The following is a 12,166-nucleotide window of genomic DNA, read 5'->3' on the forward strand; positions in this document are numbered from 1 at the left end:
GTGAGCTCCCTGAGGGCAAGGCTTGTGTCTAGCTGCTCCCTGTAGACCCAGGGTTAGTGCAGGGTCTACGCAGGCAACAAGTACTCAACAGTTGTGTTAAGGATGCCAGAAATGTGACGATAATTTTTTCTTTTTGTCAACAGCTCCTGTTCACAACTTCACCCTCCCAAACAGTAAGTCCTGAGCTCCCTGACAGGTCTGTGCATAGGTGCCTGGAAATCCCCATTTCTTTTCCCTCAATGGCAATGGCATCAGGGAGGGATGGTACAAATGATGAGGAGACAGCTTCCCTAAGCTTCCCTTCCCTGGAAGGGTGTCCCTATCAACCCTCAGGAAATGGTCCATATCCAGGACACCTCTTGTTGCTCTTATTTGGTTTCTGTCTTTGGAACTGTTTTTTTTTTTTTTTTTAATCTCCTCCAGATGCCGGTGCAGTGTTCTCTGAGGGTCACCAGCATGTTCATTTTGTTCCGACAGCAAATTATTCCTGTGGAGGCTTCCTGTCCCGACCATCAGGGCGTTTTTCCAGCCCATTCTATCCTGGGAACTATCCGAACAATGCCAACTGTGTGTGGGACATTGAAGTTCAAAACAACTACCGTGTGACTGTGGTCTTCAGAGATGTCCAGTAAGTGTGTGAGTGCAAAGCAGAGTGCATCGGGAACCTCACAGACGTTTTGAGAGGGAATACGTGGTACCTAAACTTCAGGAGGGATGTTTGTCCAGGTGACATTTTTTATTATGGGTTCAATTTTTGACCTAGCACGGAGGCAGCTCATAGAGGGTAAAGGAGTGGAGATAGGCACCCTGGAGTGGACAAGCGCTCTGGTTTAAACTTCCATGTCTGTCTCTAATTTGCTGTGTGACCACAAGAAGTCATTCAACTTTCCTGAGCCTCAGTCCGAAAGAGGAATAAATACCTGCTTTCCTCACTTCATTGGTTCCTGGAAAGGTCACAGAGAGAGATATATGTGAACATATTGAATTTTTTCGAGTGCCCTGCCCTAATTTCTTCTCTAAAAGCCACTGATGGATAAAATCTTTTTCTTTCTTGGTTTCCCTTTGTAGTGGCCTTTGGAGTCTCTGCCCTAGTAATTCATTTGGGGTTTTGTTTTTTGTTCTTTTTTTCATTAATCAGTATTTTTTATTATGGTTTTGTGGGGTACAGTTAAGGGTTAGGTGTACAATTACGTTTCATTCAGGCACCCTGTTGATAAGAGGTGTTTTCCCATCCCCCGACAGATATTTGCTACTGTTAATTCCATTCCCCTCCCCCGCATAGTTTCCCAGTACTGTCAGTCATTTTCTTATAGTATTGCATTGGATGTTCGAGGTCCATTATATGAGTGAGAACATGTGATATTCGGATCTTTGTTTCTGTGAGAGGTCACTCAGTATTATAGACTCTAGTTCCATCCAGGTTGCAGTGAAATTCATGATTTTGTTCTTTTTTATGGCTGCGTAGTATTCCATCGTGTATATGTACCACATTTTTTAAATCCAGTCCTCTTTTGATGGGCAGCGTGGTTTTTCAAAAGATACGTTATTTTAATTTCTTTGTCATTGCAATGCAAATAGTGCACTTACAACTCATGAAATCCTATGAGAAAAGCTTGACCATGACTAGTTCTTTAACCAGCATATTGATAGGAATAACCTTCACCATCTATGGCATTTTTTTTTTTTTTGAGTCAGGATTTCACTCTGTCACTGGAGTGCAGTGGCACTATCACAGCGTACTGCAGCCTCAACCTCCTGGGATCAGGCGATTCTTCTTCCTAAGCCTCCCAAGTAGCTGGGTCTATAGATGCACACCACCACACCTGGCTAGTTGTTTTGATTTGTTTTTGTAGAGGCAAGGTCTTGCTGTGCTGCCCAAGCTGGTCTGGACTCCTGGGCTCAAGCAATCTTCCCATGTTGACCACCCAAAGTGCTTGGATTACAAGCATGAGTCACCATGCCCAGCCTATTTGTGACATTTTTATAAAGCATTTTTCTATATGCTATTTCATTTGAGTCTCACAAAAGCCCTCTTCAGCATGCATGGATGGGTTTATTTTGCCTTTGTAAGTATAAAACCTGAGCTTCAGAGAGGTTATTTGACTTTCCCCATATTTATTTACTCAATTATTTATTTCTAGCACTATAAGCTTGGGTATTTTTGTTGTTGTTTTTTTTTCTGTGGGGAAACTGGGGACTTTTTGATGGAAGAAAACGATCTAAACCAGGAGATGAACTTTTCCTTTTTTGATGTAAAGGGCTGTCATGAGAGGGGCTGTAGATTTCATATGTGTGGCCCCAAATGGCAAGACTAAGACCCATGTGTGGAGGTCATGGGGAGATGCTGCTTCCTTGATTAAAGAAAATCCATTATGTTCAATGACTAAATTTGCCAGAGTTTCCAGCACTGAGGTATGACTCCTCACTGAGAACTGACCTTCTGCATCAAATTCTTTGTGAAAGTGAAGCCAAAATGGTGTGTCTTACTCTGCAGGCTTGAAGGTGGCTGCAACTATGATTACATTGAAGTTTTTGACGGCCCCTACCACAGTTCCCCTCTCATTGCTCGCGTTTGTGATGGAGCCAGAGGCGCCTTCATTTCATCATCAAACTTCATGTCGGTTCGCTTCATCAGTGATGGCAGCATCACAAAGAAAGGGTTCCAGGCTGAGTACTATTCCAGCCCTTCCAATGACAGCACCAGTAAGTGCTCCTGTGGGAATGCTCGGTTAAGATGTGGACATTTCGGAAGCCTTCTGTGGTTCAATTGCCCTGTAGTTGTAAAATACAAAATTAGAGTGATCTTGTCAGGTCACCAAGGCTTTATTTTCTGCTGAAAGGAGCCAGAAGCAATGGGCCTGGGGACTCTGGCTGCCCAGAAATGAGGTCAAGGACAGAACTAGCTGATGGGCAGTGCTTGACCTTACTGTGGAGAGCAGAGACTAAGTAGGAGGTGCAACATGGTGCTCATAGCAGACAGTGAGAAGTCAGTGCCCAAGGCAGAGGTGATGCCTTGTGACCTTCCCAGAGTGCAAGACACTGGCCATGTTCTGAGACCTAACGCATTTGGCTTCTGTCTGAGTATGGACTGAGCTGGTCACTCGGTCACTTCCAGCAGAGGCTGTATGACCATGATTTGAGTTGTTATATGGACTGATGTATAGCTTGGCCAAGAACTGGGCAAGGTGGTGTTCAAGTTCTCTTACATAGTTTTTTATATAGTCAGGATAAAAGGCTATTTCATGACATCACAATTTGACTATAGAGTTACTTACTTTATGGATAAAGTAAGTATGGATGTGGTCACTTGGCAACACATTTTATTTACTTAAAATCTTGGCTCCAATTCTCCATCAGAGAAATCCTGAGTCCATGTGCCCTCTGGGTGTGCATACTTACTTTATGGTTAAAGTAAGTATGGATGTGGTCACTTGGCAACACATTTTATTACTTAAAATCTTGGCTCCAATTCTCCATCAGAGAAATCCTGAGTCCATGTGCCCACTGGGTGTGCATGAGGATGGTGCTGACTTGACCATAGGGTACTTGGGTTTGCAGTGAGGTCTGTTCAGTGCATGCATCCCAAGTGCTGACCATCCTTGTCAGCAATCCGTGTTCCTTTAAGTGAAAAGTGTGCCTTGTAGGACCGATGAGGTTTGGGCTGCTGATTGAGTGCATTATCTGTCCTTGTCCATCAGACCTGCTTTGTCTGCCGAATCACATGCAAGCCAGTGTTAGCAGGCGCTACCTCCAATCCCAGGGCTATTCTGCCAGGGACCTTGTCATTTCTGGTTGGAATGGGAACTACCGGTGTCAACCCCAAATCACACCGAGTCAGGTGATATTCAAGATTCCCTATTCAGGCTGCGGCACCATCAAGCAGGTAAGCCTGGGGCTTCCCACTCTTTTTCCTGCTGAACGGGCTTTCTTGTAGTGATGCATGCTGTACTTCCTGAATTCTGGGGATTCGGAAGTTATGATTTTGATGTAAATCAGGACATAATCAGAATCAAGGAATATACACATATTTTGTGCCATGACATAGCTACAGCCACCTCCAGACAGGAGGAAGGAAGCCCAGTAGCAGAGTCTTTCTGGCTGTAACAACAGCAGCTCTCAGGGCAGCTCCTGGTTTTTCAGGGACTAAAGCTTATGTGGTTTGGGGTTGGGATGGGTGAGATGGGCAAGGGCCTCATCAAGCCAAAGGATATAAATATATATTACTTCTGGAAATTTTGCAAAAACATATGGCTATGTAAATACATTGTTAGGCCTTGGAGGAGGGCCTGTGTGCTGGGCTGGAGGTGGAGGGAGTCTAAGACTTAAGCTTCATTAGCTTCACAGTGCATTGGCCTCTGCAGCCACCATTTGCTGAGCCATCACCATCTCGGGAGACCAACCACCCCCACCATAAGAGACAAGCAGGTTGCCCGAGGTCACTCAGTCATGAAGTGGTAGGGCCAATGCCAGCATCTGAGTATCTCAAAAACGTTAGGCTGGGTGAAAAAAGTCAGACACAGAAGAGTACATGCTCTATGGTTCCATTTATATAAAATTTATAAATGGAGAGTAAGTATGCAATGACAAAGCTAATCAGTGGTTGCCTGCTGCCAGCGGGGACGGAATCAACAGCAGAGAGACAGGAGGGAGCTGTTTGGGCATGGGTGTGATCAGCACCTCACTGTGGTGGAGATCACACTGTCAAGCTTCATCTGCCATAAGTACATTTCATCTTATGTAAACTTATTATAAATTAACCATACTAAATTCCAAATTTCTAAATAGTTATTTCAAGATTTTGTCTTTCAAGGACAGGAAAAGTGCCAGTGCTTTTATTTGGCTTAGGATGACAGCAAATACACAGAGTGAAAGACTCAGCTGTGTGCAGTGCATGTGATACACATGTTCAGATGACTGCAGTCTGTTGGCATCATGTTCATTCACCAAAGACATATTGAGCACTTGCTGCATGCAGGCACTGTGCTGGGTGCTAAGGTGATGCTGTTTATGACCTGGCAAAGCCATTCCTTTTCCTTTTGCACACAAGAAACACTGCGAGAGGCAAGGTCACTCATTTAGCTAACTGGATGGGCCCACTGGCCAGGATGCCTGTGTCTGAGGGCCTGGATTTGGCATGTGGTCACTCAGCTTCCTTAATCAGACCCCGACACACCCTTCCTCCTTCTGAGAGGAATGTAGTGGGTCAGGTAGACTTACTTGCAGGGATGTACAGATATTGGTCATGTCACCTAAGTGTTCTATTCAGCCTGACTTTTCTATTTTGCCCTATAGGTTAATCATGTTGGGTTCTGGTTTGTCATGAGTTTGTTCAGTGAGAGTCAGTCCAATGAAGGTGATCATTGCTCCTTTTTCCAGTGTGCAGCCTGAAGACTCTGACAGCTGAGAGAGCCCAGTGATAGCCCTTCATACCCACTTGGAGCAGCCAAACCACCTTGTTCCTTCTGACTTGGCTGACCATAGGCAGCATATACCACATTCTTATTCTGCTGTTTATCTAAATACCCATATCGCCTACCGAACTGAGTGCCTCCAGGGTGGAGCCACTGTTTTGTTCACCTTTGCAGCCCCCAGTGTCCCTGGTACAGTGCCCAAGACTTCATCATAATACCATTAGCAGCTCATATGGAAGCTGGGCACTGAGCTAAGAGTGCTACATGACTTTAAAAATTTTCGGGACAACTGCAGTCCCCATTTAATCTTGAGGCAACAGAGGCTTACAAAAGGTAAACCACTTGCCTAAGACCACATGGCCATGACCTGTGGGGCCAGGATACAGAGGCAGGGGACTGTGTGATCCCTGACAGGGGCTTCCAATAACTCCATCGGGTTGTCCTGGTTTGTGGGTGTGAGCCAAACATTTGCTGGTGTGGCTGAATTAGATGAGGTCCTCCCATCGTGAGAGGGATCCTAAGGCAGGAAGAGTCCACGTCTCTGTGGGAATATCAGCTGACTTGTCTGCAAGACTTTCCATTACGTACCGGGTTGACTTCCTTCCAAACTGAGCAGACGTCTAATAATGAGTTTTAATCTAAAATTAGAACTGCTTTCCTGACCAAGAAATAAATCTGCACTCCACGTTCACAGTTTGGAGCGGATTCAGAATTTAGCTTGGTCTTAGAAACCATAGACAAATGTGGATTCCATGGAAATGTTTGTGTTAATGTACACAGTTCAATTGAAAGCACTTGAGCTTGTCTTTGAAAGAGTAAGAAGGTGACAAAAATCATATGGTTTACTGTTTCAAGCATTGGCACTGAAATAGAAAGCAAAAGTATTTTTAGGAAAGTTTAAAGGCGGAACATACAACTTGCTCAGAGCAGACGGAGAACATAGCCAGTTCTGGGGGGTTCCTCTCCAGACCTGGGCCCAGAGTGTGGGCTCTAGCGCCCCCTGCCGGCCACAATGACCTGCCTCAGGCTTCTGGCTAGTCTGAGAAAAGGCAACTGAGAGAGAGAGATGGGGGAAGGAGGGGCAGGGGACGGACGTGGCCAAACCAGTTTAAGTTTATTGTTAAGCTTTTCTCTTTTCACAAGTTTTGTCTGCAAAGGGCATATTTGGAATACAGTTCTGCAACCTCAGGCAAGTAGTGGAAGACCCTCCAACATATTCTGTTCCAAAGAGTAATTATATTAAGTTGTACAAGTGCTGGCTTCAGATGGACCTTGTTTAGTGTCCCAGCCTGCCAGGAGTGGATTTTTGCCCTTGGCAATGTACATGACTTAAATAGCAAACTTCTCTCTCTCTCTTTTTGAAGAGTACGTTTTCCTGACATTTTAGGACTTCTGTTTAGGGCACCATGGTGTTGTTTTCATTTCCATTCCTATAAAAGCACCCATGGCATGCTGAGACTCATATCGTAAGCATCTGTGGTATGCTGGCAATCATGCCGTACCAGACTGGGAGGAGTTTGCGTCTGACCATCACAGCATTTGGGAGGGGAAGAATTCCCTGCAGTCTCCAGTCTGACGATTCCTCCTGTGTGCTCACCTCACTTGGAGCCAGATAGCCATGACCGCGGAGCTTCAGGGCTCCCTGTTCACCTGTGTCCTCTTGGCCAGTTGGACCGACTGCTCCCGGCCCTGCCCTCCGTGCATCAAGTACTCTTGCTGGGCTTCTGCCCCTGCACCGTTTTCATGCATTCCATAGATACTTAATGCTACTGATGCTACTGGTGACACTATGCTAAGTGCTGGAGAAAAGATGTCTAGACATCATCCCTTCTTTGAGGGATGATGAGGCCCCCGGGTGTAAGGCTCTCATGTCTGGAAAGGTCCCTCTCAAGACATCAGCGGCACATCGGGCAGCATGAGAGACCAACATTCTTTTGAATTTGCCAGTGAAAGGCACAGTAGGAAATGATCCCGTGCTGTGAGGACAGGAACTGCTGTGGTGTTGTCGTGGCCCACTCAGTTGGCCCCATGAGTCTCTGGGAAAGCCCCTAAACCCAGAGGCCAGTACCTGCCACAGTTATAACTTTGGAACTCTATGGCTTCCAGCTGCTATAGCTTCAGATGCTAAGCTGAAGCTATCAATTCGGCAAAACAGAAAGCAAAAGTGATCGCATCAAGCCCTCCCCACAAATATGTGACTGCCTTCTCCCAGTACCCCCTGCAATAGTGAAAATGAAACAGAATAAGCCAGAGCCCTGAGGCATGGAGTCCACATTCAGCTGGTTATATGGCAGGAGAAGGGGTCATCCAGACACAGCCATCTTACCACGAGGAGGAATTCCCAGAAACCCCCAAAACTAGCTCACACCGTGGTCCTCATCGTGGGGTAGAGGAAGTGAGCAAGTGTGAAAGAAGGGCAGTCTTGCTCGCCTAGCTGGACATACAGCCCAAGTAATAGTAGCCTTAGGCATAAGCATGTGCCATCTCTGTGCGGTTCTGGGAGGAACCGGAAGTCTTGTTGAATCACTTCCCTCTCGTTCTAACCTAAATTGGCCGTGGTATTCCCTTAGCAGGTGACATTGCCCTGACTCTGCTCTCCTGCTTGCCTCTCCTAGATAGACAATGACACCATCAACTATTCCAACTTCCTCAAAGCATCCTTCTCACATGGCATCATCAAAAGGAAGAAGGACCTCCATATACACGTCAGTTGCAAGATGCTCCAGGACACCTGGGTCAACACCATGTACATTGCTAATGACACCATCGAGGTTGATGAAGTCCAGTATGGCCATTTTGATGTGAACATTTCCTTTTATACATCATCTTCATTTCTGTATCCTGTGACCAACAGCCCATACTATGTGGACCTCAACCAGAACTTGTACCTTCAGGCTGAAGTCATCCATTCTGATGCCTCGCTGGCCTTGTTTGTGGACACCTGTGTGGCATCACCATACTCCAATGACTTCACATCTTTGACTTATGATCTAATCCGGAGCGGGTAAGGAGTGTCTTTGGGGGAGGAACTTTGCCTGATAACTCCAACATGAGTAGCTCCGAAGGTTTAAGGAACGCAGATTTTGGTTAACCGCGGTTCCTAATAGCTCACACTCAACTGGATCCCTTTCTACACATAGTAACATCCTGTCTTTTATCTTCTGGGGCACTTTCATGCTGTGTGTGAAACTCCATCCCTGATGAGAAGGGCAGGATGACCATGTGTCATCTCCAGTTGACATATGGGGATCTGGGAGCCTGGAGAATGGAGCAAGTCCCCTGTAGTCACCCAGCAGGTAGCTATAAACTGGAATTAGAGCCCAAGAGACCTAACTTAGCGTTAGGGTTTAAAAGGACCTGCATGTAGTGTGAAAATCACTGACTGAGGAGCAGTTCAAGGTTGAAGTGACAAATCCACCACATGCCAGCCCTATGACTCTGGGCTGGCAAATTAACCTCTATGGACCAGGTTCCTCACTTGTCAACTGGGGATAATGACACACCATCAAATGCTGTTGGGAGGATTAGATAAAAAAGAATGAATGAGACACTGAGCACAGAGCAGGTGAAGCAGGTAGTCCTCTAGGAATGTGCACAAAGATGGCAGGTGAGGGACGTCCAGAAAGGGCAGGGGACATCAAAGCTATCAAGAGTATAGCTGAATATCACCTTACCTGGCCCAGGGACTAGGAAAGAGAAGGAAAAGTCATTTCCTTTTCTGCCCTGTCTCTGGGCCTTGTTCCTGGGCACCAAACTTGAGCTACTTTCCCAACTCATCTGGCTTACTTAGGCCCATTGAGCAGCTGGTCATTGTGGGATTGACCAGCTGTGCAATCTGGGGCCCATTTATTCATTGGGAAAGCCCTGGGGGGATATGCTGCCTAAAGATGCCAGTGATGTCTCAGAGCTGTCAGGGCTTGTCTGCACATCTGACAGTGAGTGTCTGATGCTCATGTCCTGAGGGAAGGAGAGTGAGGTATGCAGGAGAGCAACAGTGAGGATGGGCTGTGGGGTTCCTTGCCTGGTGCAATTGACTCATGAAGAAAATGACACTCTGGTGACAGTCAATGGGTTGCTTTTCTCTTCCAGGTGCGTGAGGGATGACACCTACCAAACCTACTTCCAGCCATCTCCTCACATTGCCCGCTTCAAGTTCAATTCCTTCCACTTCTTGAACCGCTTCCCCTCTGTGTACCTGCAATGCAAAATGGTGGTGTGCCGGGCGTACGATTACTCTTCCTGGTGCTACAGAGGTTGCGTGGTGAGATCCAAGAGGGATGTAGGCTCCTACCAGGAAAAGGTGGACGTCGTCCTGGGGCCCATTCGGCTGCAGACCCCCCATGCCAAGAAGAGGAGCCTCCGTAGGTGGTTGTCCTAAGACTCCACTGCCCACTGAGGCCAGGCCTGTGACTCTCGGGGACTTGGGATGTTTCTGATGGTGTCATGTTCCAACTCAAACTGAGCACATGGTCAAGACATTTCCGACCTTGGCAGTCAAGGACCTGACACCTTTCTCCTTTGGGTTCTGAAACTATGTTTCTCGTCTGAAAAGTGAAAATGCTAACACCTCTTAGCACTGCCAAGAGGGCTATATAAAGCGATGTCAAACTGCCTCAGCCTCTGCCTGGTACGAGTCATTGGGTGGGTGCTTGGTGAACGGTAGTCTTGGTTGCCATTGTTATTGTCACCCATTAGTGATAACATTATTCCTCACAATGATAAAAGCAATAAGCTGTAACTGTGAATTTTGAAATCGGTGCCTGGATGAGACCCCGGGGAAGCAGGCTGCATGGATTTGTCTAACTACTGGCAGGGTTCGGCCCGACACAAGCCATTGCATATTCCTCATCTAGAACAGGGAGTGGACCGTCTGCTTTGCTGGGTCGCTTTGGGTGTGGAGAGTGAATCCCAGGGTTTTTGGCCCAGGCTGGTGCCAGGTCATCAGATGTGGTGGCTGTGGTATTGGGGTGGGTGGGGCAGCAGCCATGATCATAAACCCTCCCCTCAGTCAGGGCGTTACCCATGGGGGCATCTTGACAGCTCTCGCTCCTTGTGCCTTTCATTCTGGCGTCTCCACGTCCACCTGATTCCAGACTCTTTCCTCACACATTCATTCAATGCATATTTACTGAAGGCCTGGTATGTGCCAGGAGGCAAATGAATACATGGATAAAGGTTAAAATTCCTGCCCTAGAGAAACTTTCACTCTAGAGGGAGGAGGCGCAGTTCAGAGTCAGTCTCCTGCATGGCACCTGCAAAGCAAGCCCAGGCAAGGAGAGCAGGACAGTGGGTCGGGGCGGTGGGGCAAAAAGCCCCATGGAGACGGGTACTCATATCTCTCCTCTCCCTTCTCTTTAAAACACCCAACTCTCTCCTCCCTTCCTTCTCAGCCTCAGGGCAGATTTATTCTTCCAAAGCCAGGCTCTGAGTTCTTGCTCAAAAACCTTCCCTGACTCCCCTTGACTGACAAGAAATGTGAAATCTCTCTAGTCTGACACTCAGCTGCCTATTGGGGTCCAGCCTCAGTCTCCCATTTAGCACTTTCCACTCCCATTTTTTTTTTCTTCCCACCAAAGCGTTCTGGTTACTTGTCTCCCTCTCCTTCTCCACTTGACATTGTCCCAGTCCCAACTCTGTTACTGCCATCTCCTCTCCTTCCCAGATCTGTCAGTGGCTAACATAGAGCCGGTCAGCTCCCAGGGTAGCTATCACAGGGCTGCCATCTCTGCTGGGGTCTTCCTGGCTGGGGTAGTCTTCACGCTGGGGAAGAGGACATGCAGCACCAGTGGCCAGCCTCTGAGCTCCAAGGTGTGATGCCAGGAGGAGGCACTTGGACATTAGCCCTATGTGCCTAGGCACCCGAGAGGGGATGGAAGAAATGAGGATGCAGAGCTTGGCAGCCAGCAGCACTTGAACTCTGTTTATCCCAGCACAGAGGTACATGGGGGCAGATTGAGGTTGAGTGAAGAAAGGTGGTGCCGGGCTTTTTCCAGATCCACAAGCTCTGTGCTGGGGCAAAATGCCAAAGGTAGACAGGTGCCAGTGTCCAAAGTCTTGCCTGCAACTGTGGGTCAAATACTAGCGCAACAGAGCTTTCTCTAGATAGAATTGCTTATAAATTAGCTTCTTAGACCTGTAGCACAAATCTCAGCCTTACCTTATGGTAGAGCAAGATGAATAAAGAACGTTTTTCAGAGCAAGTGTCAGCCTGGCCGGTGTTTCCACGACTCACCCAAGTACTGGATCCCTTTAAATTAAGCAACAGGTGGAGCAGGATGTTGGCCAGAATGATAAAGGGCAGTTAGAGTGTCTTCCCAATGTTCTTGGCATGTTTTGGTTCTTCTCAAAGCAAGGTAAGTGGGATGAAGGCTAGAGAAGACAAGTATGCTAACTGCATCATAACTTTTAGTACCTGCGATTTAAAAGTAAAGATGGCTGCCTCCATTCTTCCACGGTTCTGCTTCTTTTGGTTTTTGACATCTATATCCAGAACTGTGGGCTCAGAGGGACCAGGGAAGGAAGCAAACCCCCCAGCGCCCTTAGGATAGGAGCTTTGTTTGCATGAGGTCTCCAGGGAGAAGGGGATTGGCAGGTGACCCAAGGAGCTCAGAAGAACAAAGGGGTGAGGTGTGTCCCAAGGAGGCAGTGAACTTGCCAGAAAATAGGAGAGAAGCTGGACCTGGGGTCCCTAGCTCAGGTTTTGAAGGAATGCAAGTGTTTGTGTGTTGTCCTGACAATGCCAATGTTTGCCCTGT

The 12,166-nt window shown here is 47.2% G+C and overlaps 1 protein-coding gene across 1 annotated transcript in view; it reads left to right on the plus strand.

Moving 5' to 3' along the window:
- The window catches only part of DMBT1 (deleted in malignant brain tumors 1), a 66,920-nt gene extending 55,695 nt beyond the window's left edge, over positions 1 to 11,225 (plus strand). Inside the window, exons 24-30 of the mRNA XM_021714782.1 lie at positions 144 to 173; positions 478 to 628; positions 2,495 to 2,703; positions 3,699 to 3,883; positions 8,027 to 8,415; positions 9,501 to 9,772; positions 11,074 to 11,225. Of these exons, the coding sequence (XP_021570457.1) occupies positions 144 to 173; positions 478 to 628; positions 2,495 to 2,703; positions 3,699 to 3,883; positions 8,027 to 8,415; positions 9,501 to 9,772; positions 11,074 to 11,225 (1,388 nt within the window). The remainder of the gene's footprint in view (positions 1 to 143; positions 174 to 477; positions 629 to 2,494; positions 2,704 to 3,698; positions 3,884 to 8,026; positions 8,416 to 9,500; positions 9,773 to 11,073) is intronic.
- The last annotated feature ends 941 nt before the right edge of the window (positions 11,226 to 12,166 follow it).

Source organism: Carlito syrichta, unplaced genomic scaffold, assembly GCF_000164805.1.
Source record: "Carlito syrichta isolate Samal-C Ts95f unplaced genomic scaffold, Tarsius_syrichta-2.0.1 Scaffold305772, whole genome shotgun sequence".
NCBI lineage: Eukaryota > Metazoa > Chordata > Mammalia > Primates > Tarsiidae > Carlito > Carlito syrichta.